The 18460-nt window shown below is 42.9% G+C and overlaps 1 protein-coding gene across 1 annotated transcript in view; it reads right to left on the reverse strand.

Moving 5' to 3' along the window:
* Positions 1-402: 402 nt before the first annotated feature.
* mamdc2a (MAM domain containing 2a) overlaps positions 403-18460 on the reverse strand; it is a 58954-nt gene continuing 40896 nt past the window's right edge. Inside the window, exons 7-14 of the mRNA XM_042331300.1 lie at positions 15615-15708; positions 11588-11734; positions 10658-10923; positions 10472-10568; positions 7668-7823; positions 7228-7487; positions 6247-6334; positions 403-1241 (exon numbers count right to left, since the gene is read on the reverse strand). Coding sequence (XP_042187234.1) covers positions 1180-1241; positions 6247-6334; positions 7228-7487; positions 7668-7823; positions 10472-10568; positions 10658-10923; positions 11588-11734; positions 15615-15708 — 1170 coding nt within the window. The 3' untranslated portion in view covers positions 403-1179. The remainder of the gene's footprint in view (positions 1242-6246; positions 6335-7227; positions 7488-7667; positions 7824-10471; positions 10569-10657; positions 10924-11587; positions 11735-15614; positions 15709-18460) is intronic.

Here is an 18460-nt window from a genome sequence, read left to right on the forward strand (position 1 = left end):
CTAACCTTAACCCTGACCTGAACCCTGACCTGAACCTTTACTGAAATTAAATATTGATTTGCACGTCAGCCACGTTTTCTTAGTTCACGTGTCAAACTCATTCCACAGAGGGCTGAATGTCTGCAGGTTTGTCAATCTTCTCTCGTACCTGTTTGATGAATTCAATTCACCGATTAGTAAGGAACTCCCCTCACCTGGTTGTCTAGGACTTAATTGAAAGAAAACTAAAATCCAGCAGACACTAGGCCCTCCATGGAATGAGTTGGTCACTCCTGCCTTAGTTCTTCCCAGGTGAGGGTATCAACCGCTTCTATTTGATTTGACTGTCAATCAGACAGTAATACTGATCTGGTCACACAATTTCCCTGACAAATGTTCTAGGTTCTATTAAAACAAATAATGTGTCTGCATTTATGTTTATTTGTTTATTTGTAGAGCATCATTTACATACTAAACTTCAGCATAACATAGCCCTACGTAGGAAAACATGTTTAGAAAAGAAAAGTAAGAAACCTGAGAAAGAGAAGAGTAGCCTATCCCAGTAGACTTTGATATATGAATCGCTGGTTATCTTCTGACTTCAGACCTAAAGCTGGACACAAATCCTTTGTCACAGTGAGGAGTTAGATATCATTTGCAATGCATCGTGTAAATATTAGATACACATTCGATATACAGGTGGGTCAGTGCTTTACAAGTTTAGTCGAATATTTACTATTGCATTTGTATACAGACTATTCATGTATTATTTTTGACAGAATAGAGACGTGTGAATTCTCTGCAGTTATGATCTTCCACCACTAGGGGTCAGACATGAACTGTGCAGTAAAAATGTTGCGTTTTTAAAACAATCCAACAACATATTTCTGCACTGACAATACATAAATCGAGGGGAGTAAGAATAAATTGACATAAATCCAGAAAATATTACGTTTGAACATATTGAATGATTTTCTAAAAAAAAAAAGAGTTTTGACTGTACAAAGGTCTGTAAGCCTACATTTTGTCCTACCTTGTACAAGAAGAAGAAACAGTGGGAAAACTAATGACTGGCACTTAGCATGTCTCTACTCTAGGTAAATGGTCTTGCAGGAGTTACTCCCGTACACACAATCTCTCACCATTGTCCCCACCCAGTCTTCTATCACACACAGACACACAGACAATCCAGTGTTTCCCTCAGTACTCAATCTCGTTGAAGTTTTCTGAAAAGCCGGAATATGGAATTGTGTCTCCAGGATCTAGAAGAGAAATTAGAATCATTAACATTCATCCACAGGAGGTTGGTGGCACCTTAATTGGGGAGGACGGGCTCGTGGTAATGACTGGAGCGGAATCTGTGGAATGGTTTCAAATGCAACAAACAAGTGGTTTCTATGAATTTGATGCCATTCCATTTGCTCCGTTCCGGACATTATTATGAGCCCGTTTCCACTCAGCAGCCTCCTGTATCAGTGTCTATCATGATTGGGGTCAATTCCACAAATTATATTCGAATTCAATTCTCTCTCCCTGTATTCAATTTAATTCAATAATAATTCTAGGTCAGTCTTTGAATTCAGAAATAATTAAATTCCTCTTAATTCCAATGTTAGGTCAATTCGAAGAATTCAATTCCCAATTCAATATTATCCCCAACAATTCTGCGAACTCCAATTTGAATTCAATTCCCTCAGGCTTTCAGGCGGATCATGCCACTGTTCAGACAACTTAAGTGTACTGGAAATATAGCAATACACGTTGCAATGATTCAAAACCAATCTTACCAATCTTATAGTACATTTTTTATACTATGTTCATTAATTCCATTAACTGGGAAATGTAAAAATATTTAATTTAATTCCATGTCAATTCTCCACTTCATGAGAAAGAAAAAAAAGGGGAATTTCAAATTAAATTGGAATTGATCCCTAGTGTCTTATCTATTGTATATCTGGTCCCCAGCCGCCTCTCATGGAGTAACCTGGGGACCAGATGATTCTATTCATATTTCTATGTATAAAGAACGGTCTTTTCTATACCTGATAAGTCTATGTACAGGGAACTGTGTATTCTATACATCATATTTCTATGTACAGAGAATTGTCTTTTCTATACCTGATAAGTCTATGTACAGGGAACTGTGTATTCTATACATCATATTTCTATGTACAGAGAACTGTCTTTTCTATACCTGATAAGTCTATGTACAGGGAATTGTGTATTCTATACATCATATTTCTATGTATAGAGAACTGTCTTTTCTATACCTGATAAGTCTATGTACAGGGAACTGTGTATTCTATACATCATATTTCTATGTACAGAGAATTGTCTTTTCTATACCTGATAAGTCTATGTACAGGGAACTGTGTATTCTATACTTCATATTTCTATGTATAGAGAACTGTCTCTATTCTGACTGAGGTCCTGTGGTAGGATGCTGTACTGCACTGTGTGAAAGAGGTTATTATACTGAGCTACTGAACCGTGATTAGACATGATACCGTCTAGCACGTGCTGTACAGACCACACCAGTCCCTGTCTACACAGCATTAAGCTATTCTATCACGTACTGTACAGACCACACCAGTCCCTGTCTACACAGCATTAAGCTATTCTATCACGTACTGTACAGACCACACCAGTCCCTGTCTACACAGCATTAAGCTATTCTATCACGTGCTGTACAGACCACACCAGTCCCTGTCTACACAGCATTAAGCTATTCTATCACGTGCTGTACAGACCACACCAGCCCCTGTCTACACAGCATTAAGCTATTCTAGCACGTGCTGTACAGACCACACCAGTCCCTGTCTACACAGCATTAAGCTATTCTATCACGTGCTGTACAGACCACACCAGTCCCTGTCTACACAGCATTAAGCTATTCTATCACGTGCTGTACAGACCACACCAGTCCCTGTCTACACAGCATTAAGCTATTCTATCACGTGCTGTACAGACCACACCAGTCCCTGTCTACACAGCATTAAGCTATTCTATCACGTGCTGTACAGACCACACCAGCCCCTGTCTACACAGCATTAAGCTATTCTAGCACGTGCTGTACAGACCACACCAGTCCCTGTCTACACAGCATTAAGCTATTCTATCACGTGCTGTACAGACCACACCAGTCCCTGTCTACACAGCATTAAGCTATTCTAGCACGTGCTGTACAGACCACACCAGTCCCTGTCTACACAGCATTAAGCTATTCTATCACGTGCTGTACAGACCACACCAGTCCCTGTCTACACAGCATTAAGCTATTCTATCACGTGCTGTACAGACCACACCAGTCCCTGTCTACACAGCATTAAGCTATTCTATCACGTGCTGTACAGACCACACCAGTCCCTGTCTACACAGCATTAAGCTATTCTATCACGTGCTGTACAGACCACACCAGTCCCTGTCTACACAGCATTAAGCTATTCTATCACGTGCTGTACAGACCACACCAGTCCCTGTCTACACAGCATTAAGCTATTCTATCACGTGCTGTACAGACCACACCAGTCCCTGTCTACACAGCATTAAGCTATTCTATCACGTGCTGTACAGACCACACCAGCCCCCAGTGTCTACACAGCATTAAGCTATTCTAGCACGTGCTGTACAGACCACACCAGTCCCTGTCTACACAGCATTAAGCTATTCTATCACGTGCTGTACAGACCACACCAGTCCCTGTCTACACAGCATTAAGCTATTCTAGCAGACCACACCAGTCCCTGTCTACACAGCATTAAGCTATTCTATCACGTGCTGTACAGACCACACCAGTCCCTGTCTACACAGCATTAAGCTATTCTATCACGTGCTGTACAGACCACACCAGTCCCTGTCTACACAGCATTAAGCTATTCTATCACGTGCTGTACAGACCACACCAGTCCCTGTCTACACAGCATTAAGCTATTCTATCACGTGCTGTACAGACCACACCAGTCCCTGTCTACACAGCATTAAGCTATTCTATCACAGACCACACCAGTCCCTGTCTACACAGCATTAAGCTATTCTATCACGTGCTGTACAGACCACACCAGTCCCTGTCTACACAGCATTAAGCTATTCTATCACGTGCTGTACAGACCACACCAGTCCCTGTCTACACAGCATTAAGCTATTCTAGCACGTGCTGTACAGACCACACCAGTCCCTGTCTACACAGCATTAAGCTATTCTATCACGTGCTGTACAGACCACACCAGTCCCTGTCTACACAGCATTAAGCTATTCTATCACGTGCTGTACAGACCACACCAGTCCCTGTCTACACAGCATTAAGCTATTCTATCACGTGCTGTACAGACCACACCAGTCCCTGTCTACACAGCATTAAGCTATTCTATCACGTGCTGTACAGACCACACCAGTCCCTGTCTACACAGCATTAAGCTATTCTATCACGTGCTGTACAGACCACACCAGTCCCTGTCTACACAGCATTAAGCTATTCTATCACGTGCTGTACAGACCACACCAGTCCCTGTCTACACAGCATTAAGCTATTCTAGCACGTGCTGTACAGACCACACCAGTCCCTGTCTACACAGCATTAAGCTATTCTATCACGTGCTGTACAGACCACACCAGCCCCTGTCTACACAGCATTAAGCTATTCTATCACGTGCTGTACAGACCACACCAGTCCCTGTCTACACAGCATTAAGCTATTCTATCACGTGCTGTACAGACCACACCAGTCCCTGTCTACACAGCATTAAGCTATTCTATCACGTGCTGTACAGACCACACCAGTCCCTGTCTACACAGCATTAAGCTATTCTATCACGTGCTGTACAGACCACACCAGTCCCTGTCTACACAGCATTAAGCTATTCTATCACGTGCTGTACAGACCACACCAGTCCCTGTCTACACAGCATTAAGCTATTCTATCACGTGCTGTACAGACCACACCAGTCCCTGTCTACACAGCATTAAGCTATTCTATCACGTGCTGTACAGACCACACCAGTCCCTGTCTACACAGCATTAAGCTATTCTATCACGTGCTGTACAGACCACACCAGTCCCTGTCTACACAGCATTAAGCTATTCTATCACGTGCTGTACAGACCACACCAGTCCCTGTCTACACAGCATTAAGCTATTCTATCACGTGCTGTACAGACCACACCAGCCCCTGTCTACACAGCATTAAGCTATTCTATCACGTGCTGTACAGACCACACCAGTCCCTGTCTACACAGCATTAAGCTATTCTATCACGTGCTGTACAGACCACACCAGTCCCTGTCTACACAGCATTAAGCTATTCTATCACGTGCTGTACAGACCACACCAGTCCCTGTCTACACAGCATTAAGCTATTCTATCACGTGCTGTACAGACCACACCAGCCCGTCTACACAGCATTAAGCTATTCTATCATGTGCTGTACAGACCACACCAGCCCCTGTCTACACAGCATTAAGCTATTCTATCACGTGCTGTACAGACCACACCAGTCCCTGTCTACACAGCATTAAGCCATTCTATCATGTGCTGTACAGACCACACCAGTCCCTGTCTACACAGCATTAAGCTATTCTATCACGTGCTGTACAGACCACACCAGTCCCTGTCTACACAGCATTAAGCTATTCTATCATGTGCTGTACAGACCACACCAGCCCCTGTCTACACAGCATTAAGCTATTCTATCACGTGCTGTACAGACCACACCAGTCCCTGTCTACACAGCATTAAGCTATTCTATCACGTGCTGTACAGACCACACCAGTCCCTGTCTACACAGCATTAAGCTATTCTATCACGTGCTGTACAGACCACACCAGCCCCTGTCTACACAGCATTAAGCTATTCTAGCACGTACTGTACAGACCACACCAGTCCCTGTCTACACAGCATTAAGCTATTCTATCACGTGCTGTACTGTACAGACCACACCAGCCCCTGTCTACACAGCATTAAGCTATTCTAGCACGTGCTGTACAGACCACACCAGCCCCTGTCTACACAGCATTAAGCTATTCTATCACAAAACAGAAATAGCTCAGTGATTACAGTATCAGAGTACAACTTTGCTGCTGATTTAGCCTGTCATTATGATGTCATACTAAACTGGTTGAAGTTTCCCCAGATAGAGTATAATGTGTAAACTGTGTAATGTGTGTTCTCAAGTTCTGATCCCCCCCCCCTTTCTTTTTTTTACCTTTATCTATTCAGGCGAGTCAATTAAGAACTAATTCTTATTTACAATGACGGCCTGGCCAGAGAACCTACCTGCTGTGCACGGTCCTTTTTTAAACACAATGTCATCAATAGCGATATCACTTCTTATTGATGGTCCTCGGATCGCTTCGAATATAATCTGGAAAGAAAGGCAAAGAAAACCATCATCACAAACCCTGTTTTGTCCACAGTTTAAACCCAGTTTCCATCCACAGTTTAAACCCAGTTTCCATCCACAGTTTAAACCCAGTTTCCATCCAGTTTAAACCCCGTTTCCATCCACAGTCTGTCTCTCCGTCTCTCTGTGTCTCTCTGTCTCTGTGTGTCTCTCTGTCTCTGTGTGTCTCTCTCTCTCTGTGTGTCTCTCTGTCTCTCTGTCTGTGTGTCTCTGTGTCTCTGTGTGTCTCTGTGTGTCTCTCTGTGTGTCTCTCTGTCTCTGTGTGCGTCTCTCTGTCTCTGTGTGTGTCTCTCAGTCACTCTGTGTGTCTCTGTCTCTGTGTGTCTCTCTGTCTCTGTGTGTCTCTCTGTCTCTGTGTGTCTCTCTGTCTCTGTGTGTCTCTCTGTCTCTGTGTGTCTCTCTGTCTCTCTGTCTCTGTGTGTCTCTCTGTCTCTGTGTGTCTCTCTGTCTCTCTGTGTCTCTCTGTCTCTCTGTGTCTCTCTGTCTCTCTGTCTCTGTGTGTCTCTCTGTTTCTGTGTGTCTCTCTGTCTCTGTGTGTGTCTCTCTGTGTGTCTTTCTGTCACTGTGTGTGTCTCTCTGTCACTGTGTGCGTCTCTCTGTCACTCTCTGTGTCTCTCCGTCACTCTGTGTGTCTCTCCGTCACTCTGTGTGTCTCTCCGTCACTCTGTGTGTCTCTCCGTCACTCTGTGTGTCTCTCCGTCACTCTGTGTGTCTCTCCGTCACTCTGTGTGTCTCTCCGTCACTCTGTGTGTCTCTCCGTCACTCTGTGTGTCTCTCCGTCACTCTGTGTCTCTCTGTCTCTGTGTGTCTCTCTGTCACTCTGTGTGTCTCTCTGTCACTGTGTGTCTCTCTACCTGGTGTCTGCGGTCACACTCGTAGTCCACCGTTGCCCTCATCCAGGAGATGCTCTGCTCGCCGCGACGTCTCCATAGCAACGTGTCCTGCTCGCTATCGCCGCGGCGCAGGAGTACGCTCAGCAAGCCGGTGCCAGAGCCGTACATGTGGTAGTAGAAGACCAGACACTGTGGCCCCGCGGAGCCCCTCAGGTCAGAAGACAGCAGACGGGCTGTGTGACCAGGACGCATCAGAGAAGCCTCGACATACATGAAGTACCCTGAAGAGAGATATGAGATATGACAGGTTAGTGGTGGAATGTAAACAGTCAGGAGGAGGAAGATATCAGGGGTCATACAAACACGTTGCTGACATACAGTACAGCATATCATCGGCATTACGTGTGTGTGTGTATAACTGATGCTGGGTGAATGGATGAATGAATGAACTGGTGACTCACCCACCCCTGTAGTGTGGTCTCCTCGGGGCCCGGTGTAGGAGGTGGGGGTTTGCCCTCGCACCCGGAGCCAATCCCCTTTGTCTGTCTCCTTCTCCTGGCTATAGCCACAGTCCCCTGTCTCAAAGTTACACTGGCCAGGCAGGGGTCTCAGCGGCCCTGGAACACACACACACACACACACACACACACACACACACACACACACACACACACACACACACACACACACACAGCTGTTTAAGGAATCTGACAGCAAAGCTTGATTAAATGTAGATACATGGTAATCAACAGTGTTCGGACTCCCTGGAGGTTGGCAGTGATGTTTGAATGATGACATGTGATTTCATAACGAGATAAAGAATAACTCCTTTCCCACTGGGCAAGAACCGGTTGCATCAACATTGTCTCCACGTAATTTCAACAACAAGAATTATATCTGATGACATTGAATCAACGTGGAAAACTAATTGGATTTGCAAAAAGTCATCAAGGTAAAGGAATTTAGTATTTTTTTCACCCAACTTTTAACCTAAATCCAATGACATGGTAAAAAATATATATTTCACGTTGAATTCATGTGAGTCGACATCTCAACCTGTCACGCCCTGACCTTAGAGCTTTTTACGTCTCTATTTTGGTTTGGTCACGGTGTGATTTGGGTGGGCATTCTATGTTACTTTTTCTATGTTTTTGTATTTCTTTGTTTTGGCCGGGTATGGTTCTCAATCAGGGACAGCGGTCTATCGTTGTCTCTGATTGGGAACCATACTTAGGTAGCTTTTTCCCCACATGGGTTTTGTGGGTAGTTATTTTCTGTTTAGTGTTTGCACCTTACGGGACTGTTTCGGGTTTCATTTTGTCTCTTGTTATTTTGTATTAGTGTTCAGTTCAATAAAAAAAAAAACGCGAACACTTCCCACGCTGCGCTTTGTTCCGACTCCTCACCCGACGACGAAAACCGTTACACAACCAAATGTAAATCAAAACTAGATGTTGAAATGATGTCTGCGTGGGTTGGCTGTATTTCTCCATTGCTCTTCACTACCAGGGTCATCAGCAGCAGAATCAGCAGCAGCAGCAGGTATGAAAGTCATTAGCAACATAATCGCAGCCCTGCTGAATGGCAGTTTACTCTGGGACTAAAATAATTTAAATACATTGCCGCATTGAAGATAACTGTTGTCTTAATAGTTTTAAGAATGACAACATTACAACAAAACCTTTACAAGTGCTTTGAAATGTATTTCTGTTATGCATATGTGAAATAAATTATAATTACAATCAAAGACAATTCATTTGTGATAGTCTTTGAAAGGTTGGCAGTAATATTATCACATCCCATCTAAACCGTTCCGAAGGCCTCATAGTTTTCACCACAGCGGCATGAGAACGAAGTCCAAATGGCACAGAGGAACTGCTGTCAAAGCAAAGAAGTCGTCACTGCCCATGTAATTACCATATACCACCATAGACGGAGAGACCAGATGTTTTCCACAATGGCTGATCGTCTAAGGCTGCGTTTACTGTTATGGGCAAAGGACTTGATCTGATTGGTCAAAAGACCAATTAGTGGTAAAAGATCCGAATTGGGCTGCCTGTGTAAACGCAGCCTAAGAGCTTATAAATAGTAAGAGTTTAACTGAAGGACCCAGCCCAGTCTCCCAGCAGCTGGCATCAAAAACCACATATCCACAGCCGGGGCCTGTGTAGGAGGAAAAGAGGAGAGTTGTAGTTGATTTTATTTCAGCTTGAAATATTTTCTCATGCTACTAGCTACTCTGGCTTGAGCAAGGCCAGGGCCAGGATAACCCTGCTTGCGAGGTAGACCTGCCTGCAACTTTATAATCAGTGTCAGCCCTTGGCCCAAGAGGGAATTTCCTTAAGTTAAGATGTTGGTTTCTCCAGTGGGGGACCCAAGATCACATCCAGCCTGTGACACTTCTTCAGATCAGGTTATGTAGTGAGGGATACCTGGCTAAACTACAACATCAAGTCCTGGACTGCTACCAGAGTAGCAGGATGCCACTGTTAAGTAGCACACACCTAGAGTGGCTCCCGAGTGGCACAGCGGTCTAAGGCATCTCAGTGCTAAAGGCGTCACTACAGACCCCAGTTCGATTCCAGGCTGTATCACAACCGGTCGTGATTAGGAATCCCATAGTGCGGCGCACAATTGGACCCAACGTCGTCCAGGTTAGAGCTTGGCCGGGGTAGGCCGTCATTGTAAATAAGAATTTGTTCTTAACTGACTTGCCTGGGTAAATAAAGGTTAAATAAATAAAAATAGGACTACGTTTGGATATGTAACCTAGCCAAACTAGCTCTCTGAGCCAGCGGAGCTAACATAAATAGTCAAGTGTTTTAATAAACACGTCACTTTGGATGGAAACTAAAGAGCTTTGGGCTTGGCAAGCACGGCTAGAGAAGAACACCAACTTAAACTTAGAAATAGACTGTTTACTTCTACAAAACTCAACAATGGAGAACATCCAGATCTGTTAATCAGATGACCCTAGACACTGGGTACCTCTCTGTTTCAGTTCTGTTTAGAAGTATTGATGTCAATGGGAGAAATAGTTCATAGTTGCATGTGCAGTGGATACCACAAGGCAGGATTCAATCCCATGTGCAGTGGATACCACAAGGCAGGATTCAATCCCATGTGCAGTGGATATCACAAGGCAGGATTCAATCCCATGTGCAGTGGATATCACAAGGCAGGATTCAATCCCATGTGCAGTGTCCTTGACATAATGGCAAGATCAAAGACCTGACGTATACACGCCCAGGCCCTGCTGTCTTACCTGCTGTGATTCTACAGTCCCCAATGGTCACTGTGATGTCATCGAGAGCCACTTGGCCACAGTCCCAGAAGTTTTTACAGATGCTGACGAACACTACCTGGGAGAAAGACACAGATATTACCCGGCTATCGCAGAGAAAAAAACGAAACTATTATCCCTCCCTCCCTTCTGTGTATGCGTTGTTACCTTGGTAACCATGGGCTTCATATATGTGAGGTCCACCCCTGTCCAGACATCTCTGGTGGTATCAGCCAGGCTCCAGACCTTCTCCTGAGCCACGTTGTGCTGGTCGTAGATGTAGAGAACCAGAGCGTTTTCCACTTTCCTGAAGCCGTGAAGGGCGTAGTGGAAACGCAGACAGTACTTATGGTTGCCGGGGAGGAAAGGACCGTGGAGACGACCCACGTAACCCGGCCGCGACGTGAATCGTGTGTTCGCCAGGAGGAACGAGCCTGGAGGGGAGATTTAGGATTTGATATGTTACGTCTCTCTATACAGGACATCACTTTAACCCCTACTTACATGTTCATATTACCTCAACTACCTCATAACCCTACACAATGGGTCGGTATTGCTACTCCTTGTATATAGCCTCCTTATTGTTATTTTAATGTGTTTATTTTTTATGTGTTACTATTTTATTTTTTTATTTGCTAATTTCTTACTTGTTAACTCAGTCAGTCTCGTTTGTAAGCATTTCATGGTAAAGTCTACACCTGTTGTATTCAGCGCATGCGATGAATAAATTAGATTTGATTTCCAACTGACTCTAAATACCTCTTATTTAGTCACAATCATTATGGGGCGAAACATAACTTCCAAGTACATTTTTCACTTAGTTATGTATCGATGTTAATGGGAAACATAAGTTCAAATACGACTTCAGCGGATGTTAGGATTCAGCCCTACGATAAAACATAAAGGGCTCATGAATGCTTGTGACAAGTCTTACAGGCTTTATGTTAGGCGTTATAAGGTGCATCCCAAATAGCAACCAATTCCCTATAGAGTGCACAACCTTTGGCCAAGGCCCTATGGACACTGGTCAAAAGTAGTCTACTATAATGGGGAACAGGGTGTCATTTGGGACGCGTCCATAAGAGTTGTGTAACTCACCAGTCCCTGTGGTGTGATCTCCTATTCTGTAGGCATTGGGCTTCACTGATACTCTGTTCCACACCTTGCTCTCCACTCTTTCCTGGTAGTACTGACACAGACCCTCCTCAAAGTCACAGTTAGCTATGGACGGGTCAACCACAGGCTCTGAAACAAAGCAAGCAGCTGTCACACTGTAGTCATTCCATGAGGGTAGAAGTGAACAGTGGTACCACTTAATTCCATGGGTTTGAACCATTCCAAATGATCTAGACCAAGGACAAAAACAGGCCATTGAACAAATGTTGCCAGCTACGGTCACTTTAGAAAATGATACTACACCTTAGGGAGCTTTAGAAAACGATACCTTAGGGAGCTTTAGAAAACGATACCTTAGGGAGCTTTAGAAAACGATACCTTAGGGAGCTTTAGAAAATGATACCTTAGGGAGCTTTAGAAAACGATACCTTAGGGAGCTTTAGAAAATGATACCTTAGGGAGCTTTAGAAAATGATACCTTAGGGAGCATTAGAAAATGATACCTTAGGGAGCTTTAGAAAATGATACCTTAGGGAGCTTTAGAAAATGATTCCTTAGGGAGCTTTAGAAAATGATACCTTAGGGAGCTTTAGAAAATGATACCTTAGGGAGCTTTAGAAAATGATTCCTTAGGGAGCTTTAGAAAATGATTCCTTAGGGAGCTTTAGAAAATGATACCTTAGGGAGCTTTAGAAAATGATACCTTAGGGAGCTTTAGAAACTACACCTTAGGGAGCTTTAGAAAATGATACCTTAGGGAGCTTTAGAAACTACACCTTAGGGAGCTTTAGACAATGATACCTTAGGGAGCTTTAGAAAATGATACTATACCTTAGGAAGCTTTGGAAAATGATAATATACAGTTGAAGTCGGAAGTTTACATACACCTTAGCCAAATACATTTAAAAACAGTTTTTCACAATTCCTGACATATAATCCTATCAAAAAATTGCCGTTCTTAGGTAAATTATGATCACCACTTTATTTTAAGAATGTCACACTCTGACCATTATTTGCGTTGTTTGTTTCTATGTTTTGTTTGGTCAGGGTGTGATATGAGTGGGCATTCTGTTGTATGTCTAGTTTGTCTATTTCTGTGTTTTGGCCTGATATGGTTCTCAATCAGTGGCAGGTGATTGTCATTGTCTCTGATTGGGAACCATATTTAGGTAGCCTGTTTTATATTGTGGTTTGTGGGTTATTGTCTATGTTATGTTGCTTGTTAGCACAGTGTTTCATTAGCAGTCACGGTCGTCTAGTTAGTTTCAGTGTACTTTGTGTTTTTCCGTCTTTTCATTAAATCATGTGGGCCAGAAGTTTACATTCACTCAATTAGTATTTGGTAGCATTGCCTTTAAATTGTTTCACTTGGGTCAAATGTTTCGGGTAGCCTTCCACAAGCTTTGGCCCATTCCTCCTGACAGAGCTGGTGTAACTGAATTAGGTTTGTAGGCCTCCTTGCTCGCACACACATTTTCAGTTCTGCCCACACATTTTCTATAGGACTGAGGTCAGGGCTTTGTGATGGCCAGTCCAATACCTTGACTTTGTTGTCCTTTAAGCCATTTTTGCCACAACTTTGGAAGTATGCTTGGGGTCATTGTCCATTTGGAAGACCCATTTGCGACCAAGCTTTAACTTCCTGACTGATGTCTTGAGATGTTGCTTCAATATAGCCACATAATTTTCCTCCCTCATGATGCCATGTATTTTGTGAAGTGCACCAGTCCCTCCTGCAGCAAAGCACCCCCACAACATGATGCTGTCACCCCTGTGCCTCACGGTTGGGATGGTGTTCTTCAGCTTGCAAACCTCCCCCTTTTTCCTCCACAGATAATAATGGTCATTATGGCCAAACAGTTCTATTTTTGTTTCATCAGACCAGAGGACATTTCTCCAAAAAGTATGATCTTTGTCCCCATGTGCAGTTGTAAACCGTAGTCTGGCTTTATTATGGCGGTTTTGGAGCAGTGGCTTCTTCCTTGCTGAGTGGTCTTTCAGGTTATGTTGATATAGGACTTGTTTTTACTGTGGATATAGATACTTTTGTACCTGTTTCCTCCAGTATCTTCACAAGGTCCTTTGCTGTTGTTCTGGGATTGATTTTCCCTTTTCGCACCAAAGTACGTTAATCTCTAGGAGGCAGAACGTGTCTCCTTCCTGAGCGGTATGGTGGCAACGTGGTTCCATGGTGTTTATACTTGCGTACTATTGTTTGTATAGATGAACGTGGTACTTTCAGGAGTTTGGAAATTGCTCTCAAGGATGAACCAGACTTGTGGAGGTCCACAATTTATTTTTCTGAGGTCTTGGCTCTTTTCTTTTGATTTTCCCATGATGTCAAGCAGAGGCACTGAGTTAGAAGGTAAGCCTTAATACATCCACAGGTACACCTCCAGTTGATTCAAATTATGTCAATTGGCCTGTCAGAAGCTTCTAAAGCCATGGCAAAATTTTCTGGCATCTTCCAAGCTGTTTAAAGACACAGTCAACTTAGTGTATGTAAACTTCTGACCCCCTGGAATTGTGATACAATGAATTATAAGTTAAATAATCTGTCTAAACAGTTGTTGGAAAAATTACTTGTGTCATGCAAAGTAGTCCTATCTAACTTGCCAAAACTATAGTTTGTTAACAAGAAATTTGTGGAATGGTTGAAAAATTAGTTTTAAATGACTCCAACCTAAGTGTATGTAAGCTTCCGACTTCAACTGTACCTTAGGGAGCTTTAGAAACGATACCTTAAGGAGCTTTGGAAAATGACAATACACCTTCGGGAGCTTTAGAAAATTATAATACGCCTTGGGGAGCTTTAGAATATGATAATACACCTTAGGGACCTTTAGAAAATGATACTCCACCTTAGGGAGCTTTAGAAAGACACCTCAGGGAGCTTTAGAAAGATACGTTAGGGAGCTTTAGAACGATACCTTAGGGAGCTTTAGACAATTATACTACACCTTAGGGAGCATTAGAAAATGATACTACACCTTAGGGAGCTTTAGAAACGATACCTTAGGGAGCTTCAGACAATTATACTACACCTTAGGGAGCATTAGAAAATGATACTACACCTTAGGGAGCTTTAGAAACGATACCTTAGGGAGCTGTAGACACTATCTTAGGGAGCTGTAGAAACGATACCTTAGGGAGCTGTAGAAACGATACCTTAGGGAGCTTTAGAACCGATACCTTAGGGAGCTTTAGAACCGATACCTTAGGGAGCTTTAGAACCGATACCTTAGGGAGCTTTAGAACCGATACCTTAGGGAGCTTTAGAAACGATACCTTAGGGAGCTTTAGAAATACAAAAAAGGGACAACATGGAAACTTTAATTGTCAATGTTTCTGCTGCAAGGTCCTTTTCAGGACACAGCAGGATACTTCATAAAAAAAGTGTCCATACATTACAAACAAGCTATAGATTGTATGTATTGATGTGGTTATGATATCAGAACTGTGTTTAAAATACTTGTACCATGCTGTATCCTAAGTCCAGGGCTGACTTACAACACATGTTGCTGAGGGTGAGAGAACACTGGCTACTGAGAGGTTCTCTCTGGAATTTAGACTGGGGGACAGAGAGAAGGAGAGCGAGAAAGATACAGAAAGAGAAGAAAGAGAGAGAGAGACTAGTTCAACTTCAGAGGATAGTGGAATCAAAAGAAGGATCATTTTTACATCCGCGGTTAATGTTCCAATCATAATCCAATCCTTTTCTTCAAAGGGCACACACCCTTCTCTCCCACCTCTTTTGATGAATCATGTTGTCTGGAACACTTGAGGAAAATGAGAATGGGTTGGGCGGTAGAGTAGGGACTATGTGGTACTCCGGGGCTCTGTGGTGATGGTGTAATGTAGCTAGTAGCTACTGTTGCTGAAACACACTGGGCCAGTTTCCCAGACACAGATTAAGCCTGTAGTCCTGGACTAAAAAGCATGCTCAGTGAAGATTATCTAGGATTCTCCGCCACACTGTGTTGATCATAGTAATAATGTTCCCTCTCACCTGTCTCTGTGTGGCAGAACTCTGGAGAGAAGGAGATGTCATCAATGGCCACGTATCCTCCACGGGCACTGTTAAAGGCTACTTCATAAACCACCTGGAAAACACAGACAAAACCAAGATATAGCCAAGATACCAATAGATGATCAGAAGATAACCATACAGTGTAAACTCAACAGTTAGCTCATCAACAGTTAGCGCAATAAATAGCTCATCAACAGTTAGCTCATCAACTACAGTTAGCTCAGCAACAGTTAGCTCAGCAACAGTTAGCTCAGCAACAGTTAGCTCAGCAACAGTTAGCTCAGCAACAGTTAGCTCAGCAACAGTTAGCTCAGCAACAGTTAGCTCAGCAACAGTTAGCTCAGCAACAGTTAGCTCAGCAACAGTTAGCCAGATGCCACACTAAAACGACCAGACTTGTCCAACAGAACTTCATTTAAAACATGCCTCTCAGGTCAATGGAGCTTTTATCAATTCTAAATGTAAGTCCTATTCAAAACCTTCAATGAGTTGACTGTAATGGTAAAGACATTGACTCAGTATTATGTTATGTTGGTGTAGAGCTGGCTGGTGTAGAGCTGTGAAGGAAATGGTTGGGTCCTCACAAAGATAGTAAAACAATTAGATTTTGTCCCCACAAGGAAAATTGATATTTTAGGTTTAGGGGTTAGGTTTAGGGTTAGGTTTAGAAATACAGTTAAGGTTTAAGGGTTAGGGTTAGATTTAGGGTGAGAGAAAATAGGATTTTGAATGGAAATCAACTTTAGGTCCCCACAAGGATAGCAAAACGTGTGTGTGTGTGTGTGTGTGTTAAAACACTCTTCTATGTGGGAGGAGTTCGAGCCGAGGCGCTTGTTACCTCAGACTTCTTTATACTGGAACTGAATACATACACAAACATTAGTAGAGACAATTTTTTGTTGTTGCTGTGGAACCCCCAAAAAAGCCATATTACAACCTATGTGTCGTGATTATTGCGTTATTTGCTCTATAACCTGTTCGTTCATATGCCTTGCGACAGTGATACATAGGCTTAAAGGCCGAGACAATAAGAAGACTCAGTGGCAGAATAAATTCAACCACACCTTTGTTTCATCACAAAACCGGAGAGGAACAAAGCATATTGCATGTAACAAACAGTTACATGAACTTCAGCATGGTCGAGGAAATGAATGTTTCCAACATTTTTGGACCGGCTAACAATTTTTTTATACAGAACCACAGAAAGTTACCGCAAGTCGCAGAGAAAACAGGAGCTGCCTCCACTATTCCATCACCATTTCAACATCATCAAATCACCTCTGCTTAGTCTAATACAGTGACAGCTAAAAGATACCAAAAACTATTTAGTCCAATCAAAGTCAGCTAAATATGACGAGGCTGTCCATGGTTCTGATTTCTGTGTGTGTTCGTGTAAGTAAGAAAAATTGTTGAAAACGCCAATGCCATCCTCCTCTCTTTCGTGTTGACGAAATGGTCGATCACTCTGTCATACAGTATATACGCTTTTATTTTATGTTGTCCTAGGCTACCTGGCTAAATTGCTTGCTCGCTATCCTAACTTCCTTTCATGGACAAAGTTAGCTAGTTAACATTAGCCTTCTACATGTAGCTACATATTGAACTTCCATCCTCGCAGGCCTCTCAGGGGCACAACGTATTAATTAATGGTTGGATCAGAATCAACGTTAGAATCACCGTTATAATCATTGTACGGAGAATTAAGTAAAACCACAAGTCCAAATCCCTATCTCCATCCATGGCTAATTTAGGAAAGGGCCAATTTTAGCTAGCTAGCCAACGGAGGACGTTAACACAACGAGATGCAACAATTCAAGTTGTTTCTGTCAATGACGCACGCTCTCGATGCAATTTGCTAGGAATGAAGCCAAACCCAAACTGGCTTTCCATGACACTTTTTTTTTGGTGCGCCATGACCATTCATAGTTGAGCTCACTCAGTTTACATGAATGCTGATTGGCTATTATTTCATACTTGTTTTAATCAAGGGAGGTCAAATACTCACTGGCTTCTCTTGCATTCAATGCTACGGCTGGCAATAATGTCATACTGATTTGGAACAGACAGCATCAGATACTGTAGATGGCCTACACTTATAGAGACAGAGGGGAACTGTTTCGCTCGCTCGGATACTTTCCCCTGGTGAGATACTGTACATTCAGCATCTTGTGAATTGAAGGAAAAATTATGGAACACAAAGAGACCGAAGATTAATTATTATTATTATTTTTTTTCTTGGTCAATTTTTTTGGGGAAGCCTGGCTTCTCTTGGTATCCATAAATACATGCCACTGTAAGAATATGTCGAAGATAAACGAGAGGTCAGTTCGAGTACGAGAGGTCAAAAGTCAATAGAATTAACAATCAATGGAAATAGTGGATTTCTGTAAAAGGGCATTATTGATCAACGTTTCAGAGTCATGGGAGGAATTTGTCTATACAGTGAGCCTGAAACAGGATACTTGTTATTTGGTCTTTGGCCCAGTTGTACTGCAAGGACTTCTAATTGGTCAACCACAGGCTAGGGCTGGGTTATAAAACTAGTTCAGGGGAGAATCACTGGAGAGAATCACTGAGGACAGGGGAGAATGACCATCTACTTCCAAGCATGATTTGTCCTATTTGAAAAAACCTATTTTCCTCCCCCTGATTTGCTTTGGGGTTTGTGTTATTGGAGAATAACATCAACTGCTAACACCACTGAGCATACTGCCCAGTGCTACATGTTTAGGTCAAATAGGCAGTGCAGTTCAAAGCGTGATTTTCCTGTTTGTTGGATGATATTTCCACTATATGAGGTCAAAGTAACAAATTATGACAATGCC

The sequence above is a fragment of the Oncorhynchus tshawytscha genome, linkage group LG12 (assembly GCF_018296145.1).
Source record: "Oncorhynchus tshawytscha isolate Ot180627B linkage group LG12, Otsh_v2.0, whole genome shotgun sequence".
Taxonomy (NCBI): Eukaryota; Metazoa; Chordata; class Actinopteri; order Salmoniformes; family Salmonidae; genus Oncorhynchus; species Oncorhynchus tshawytscha.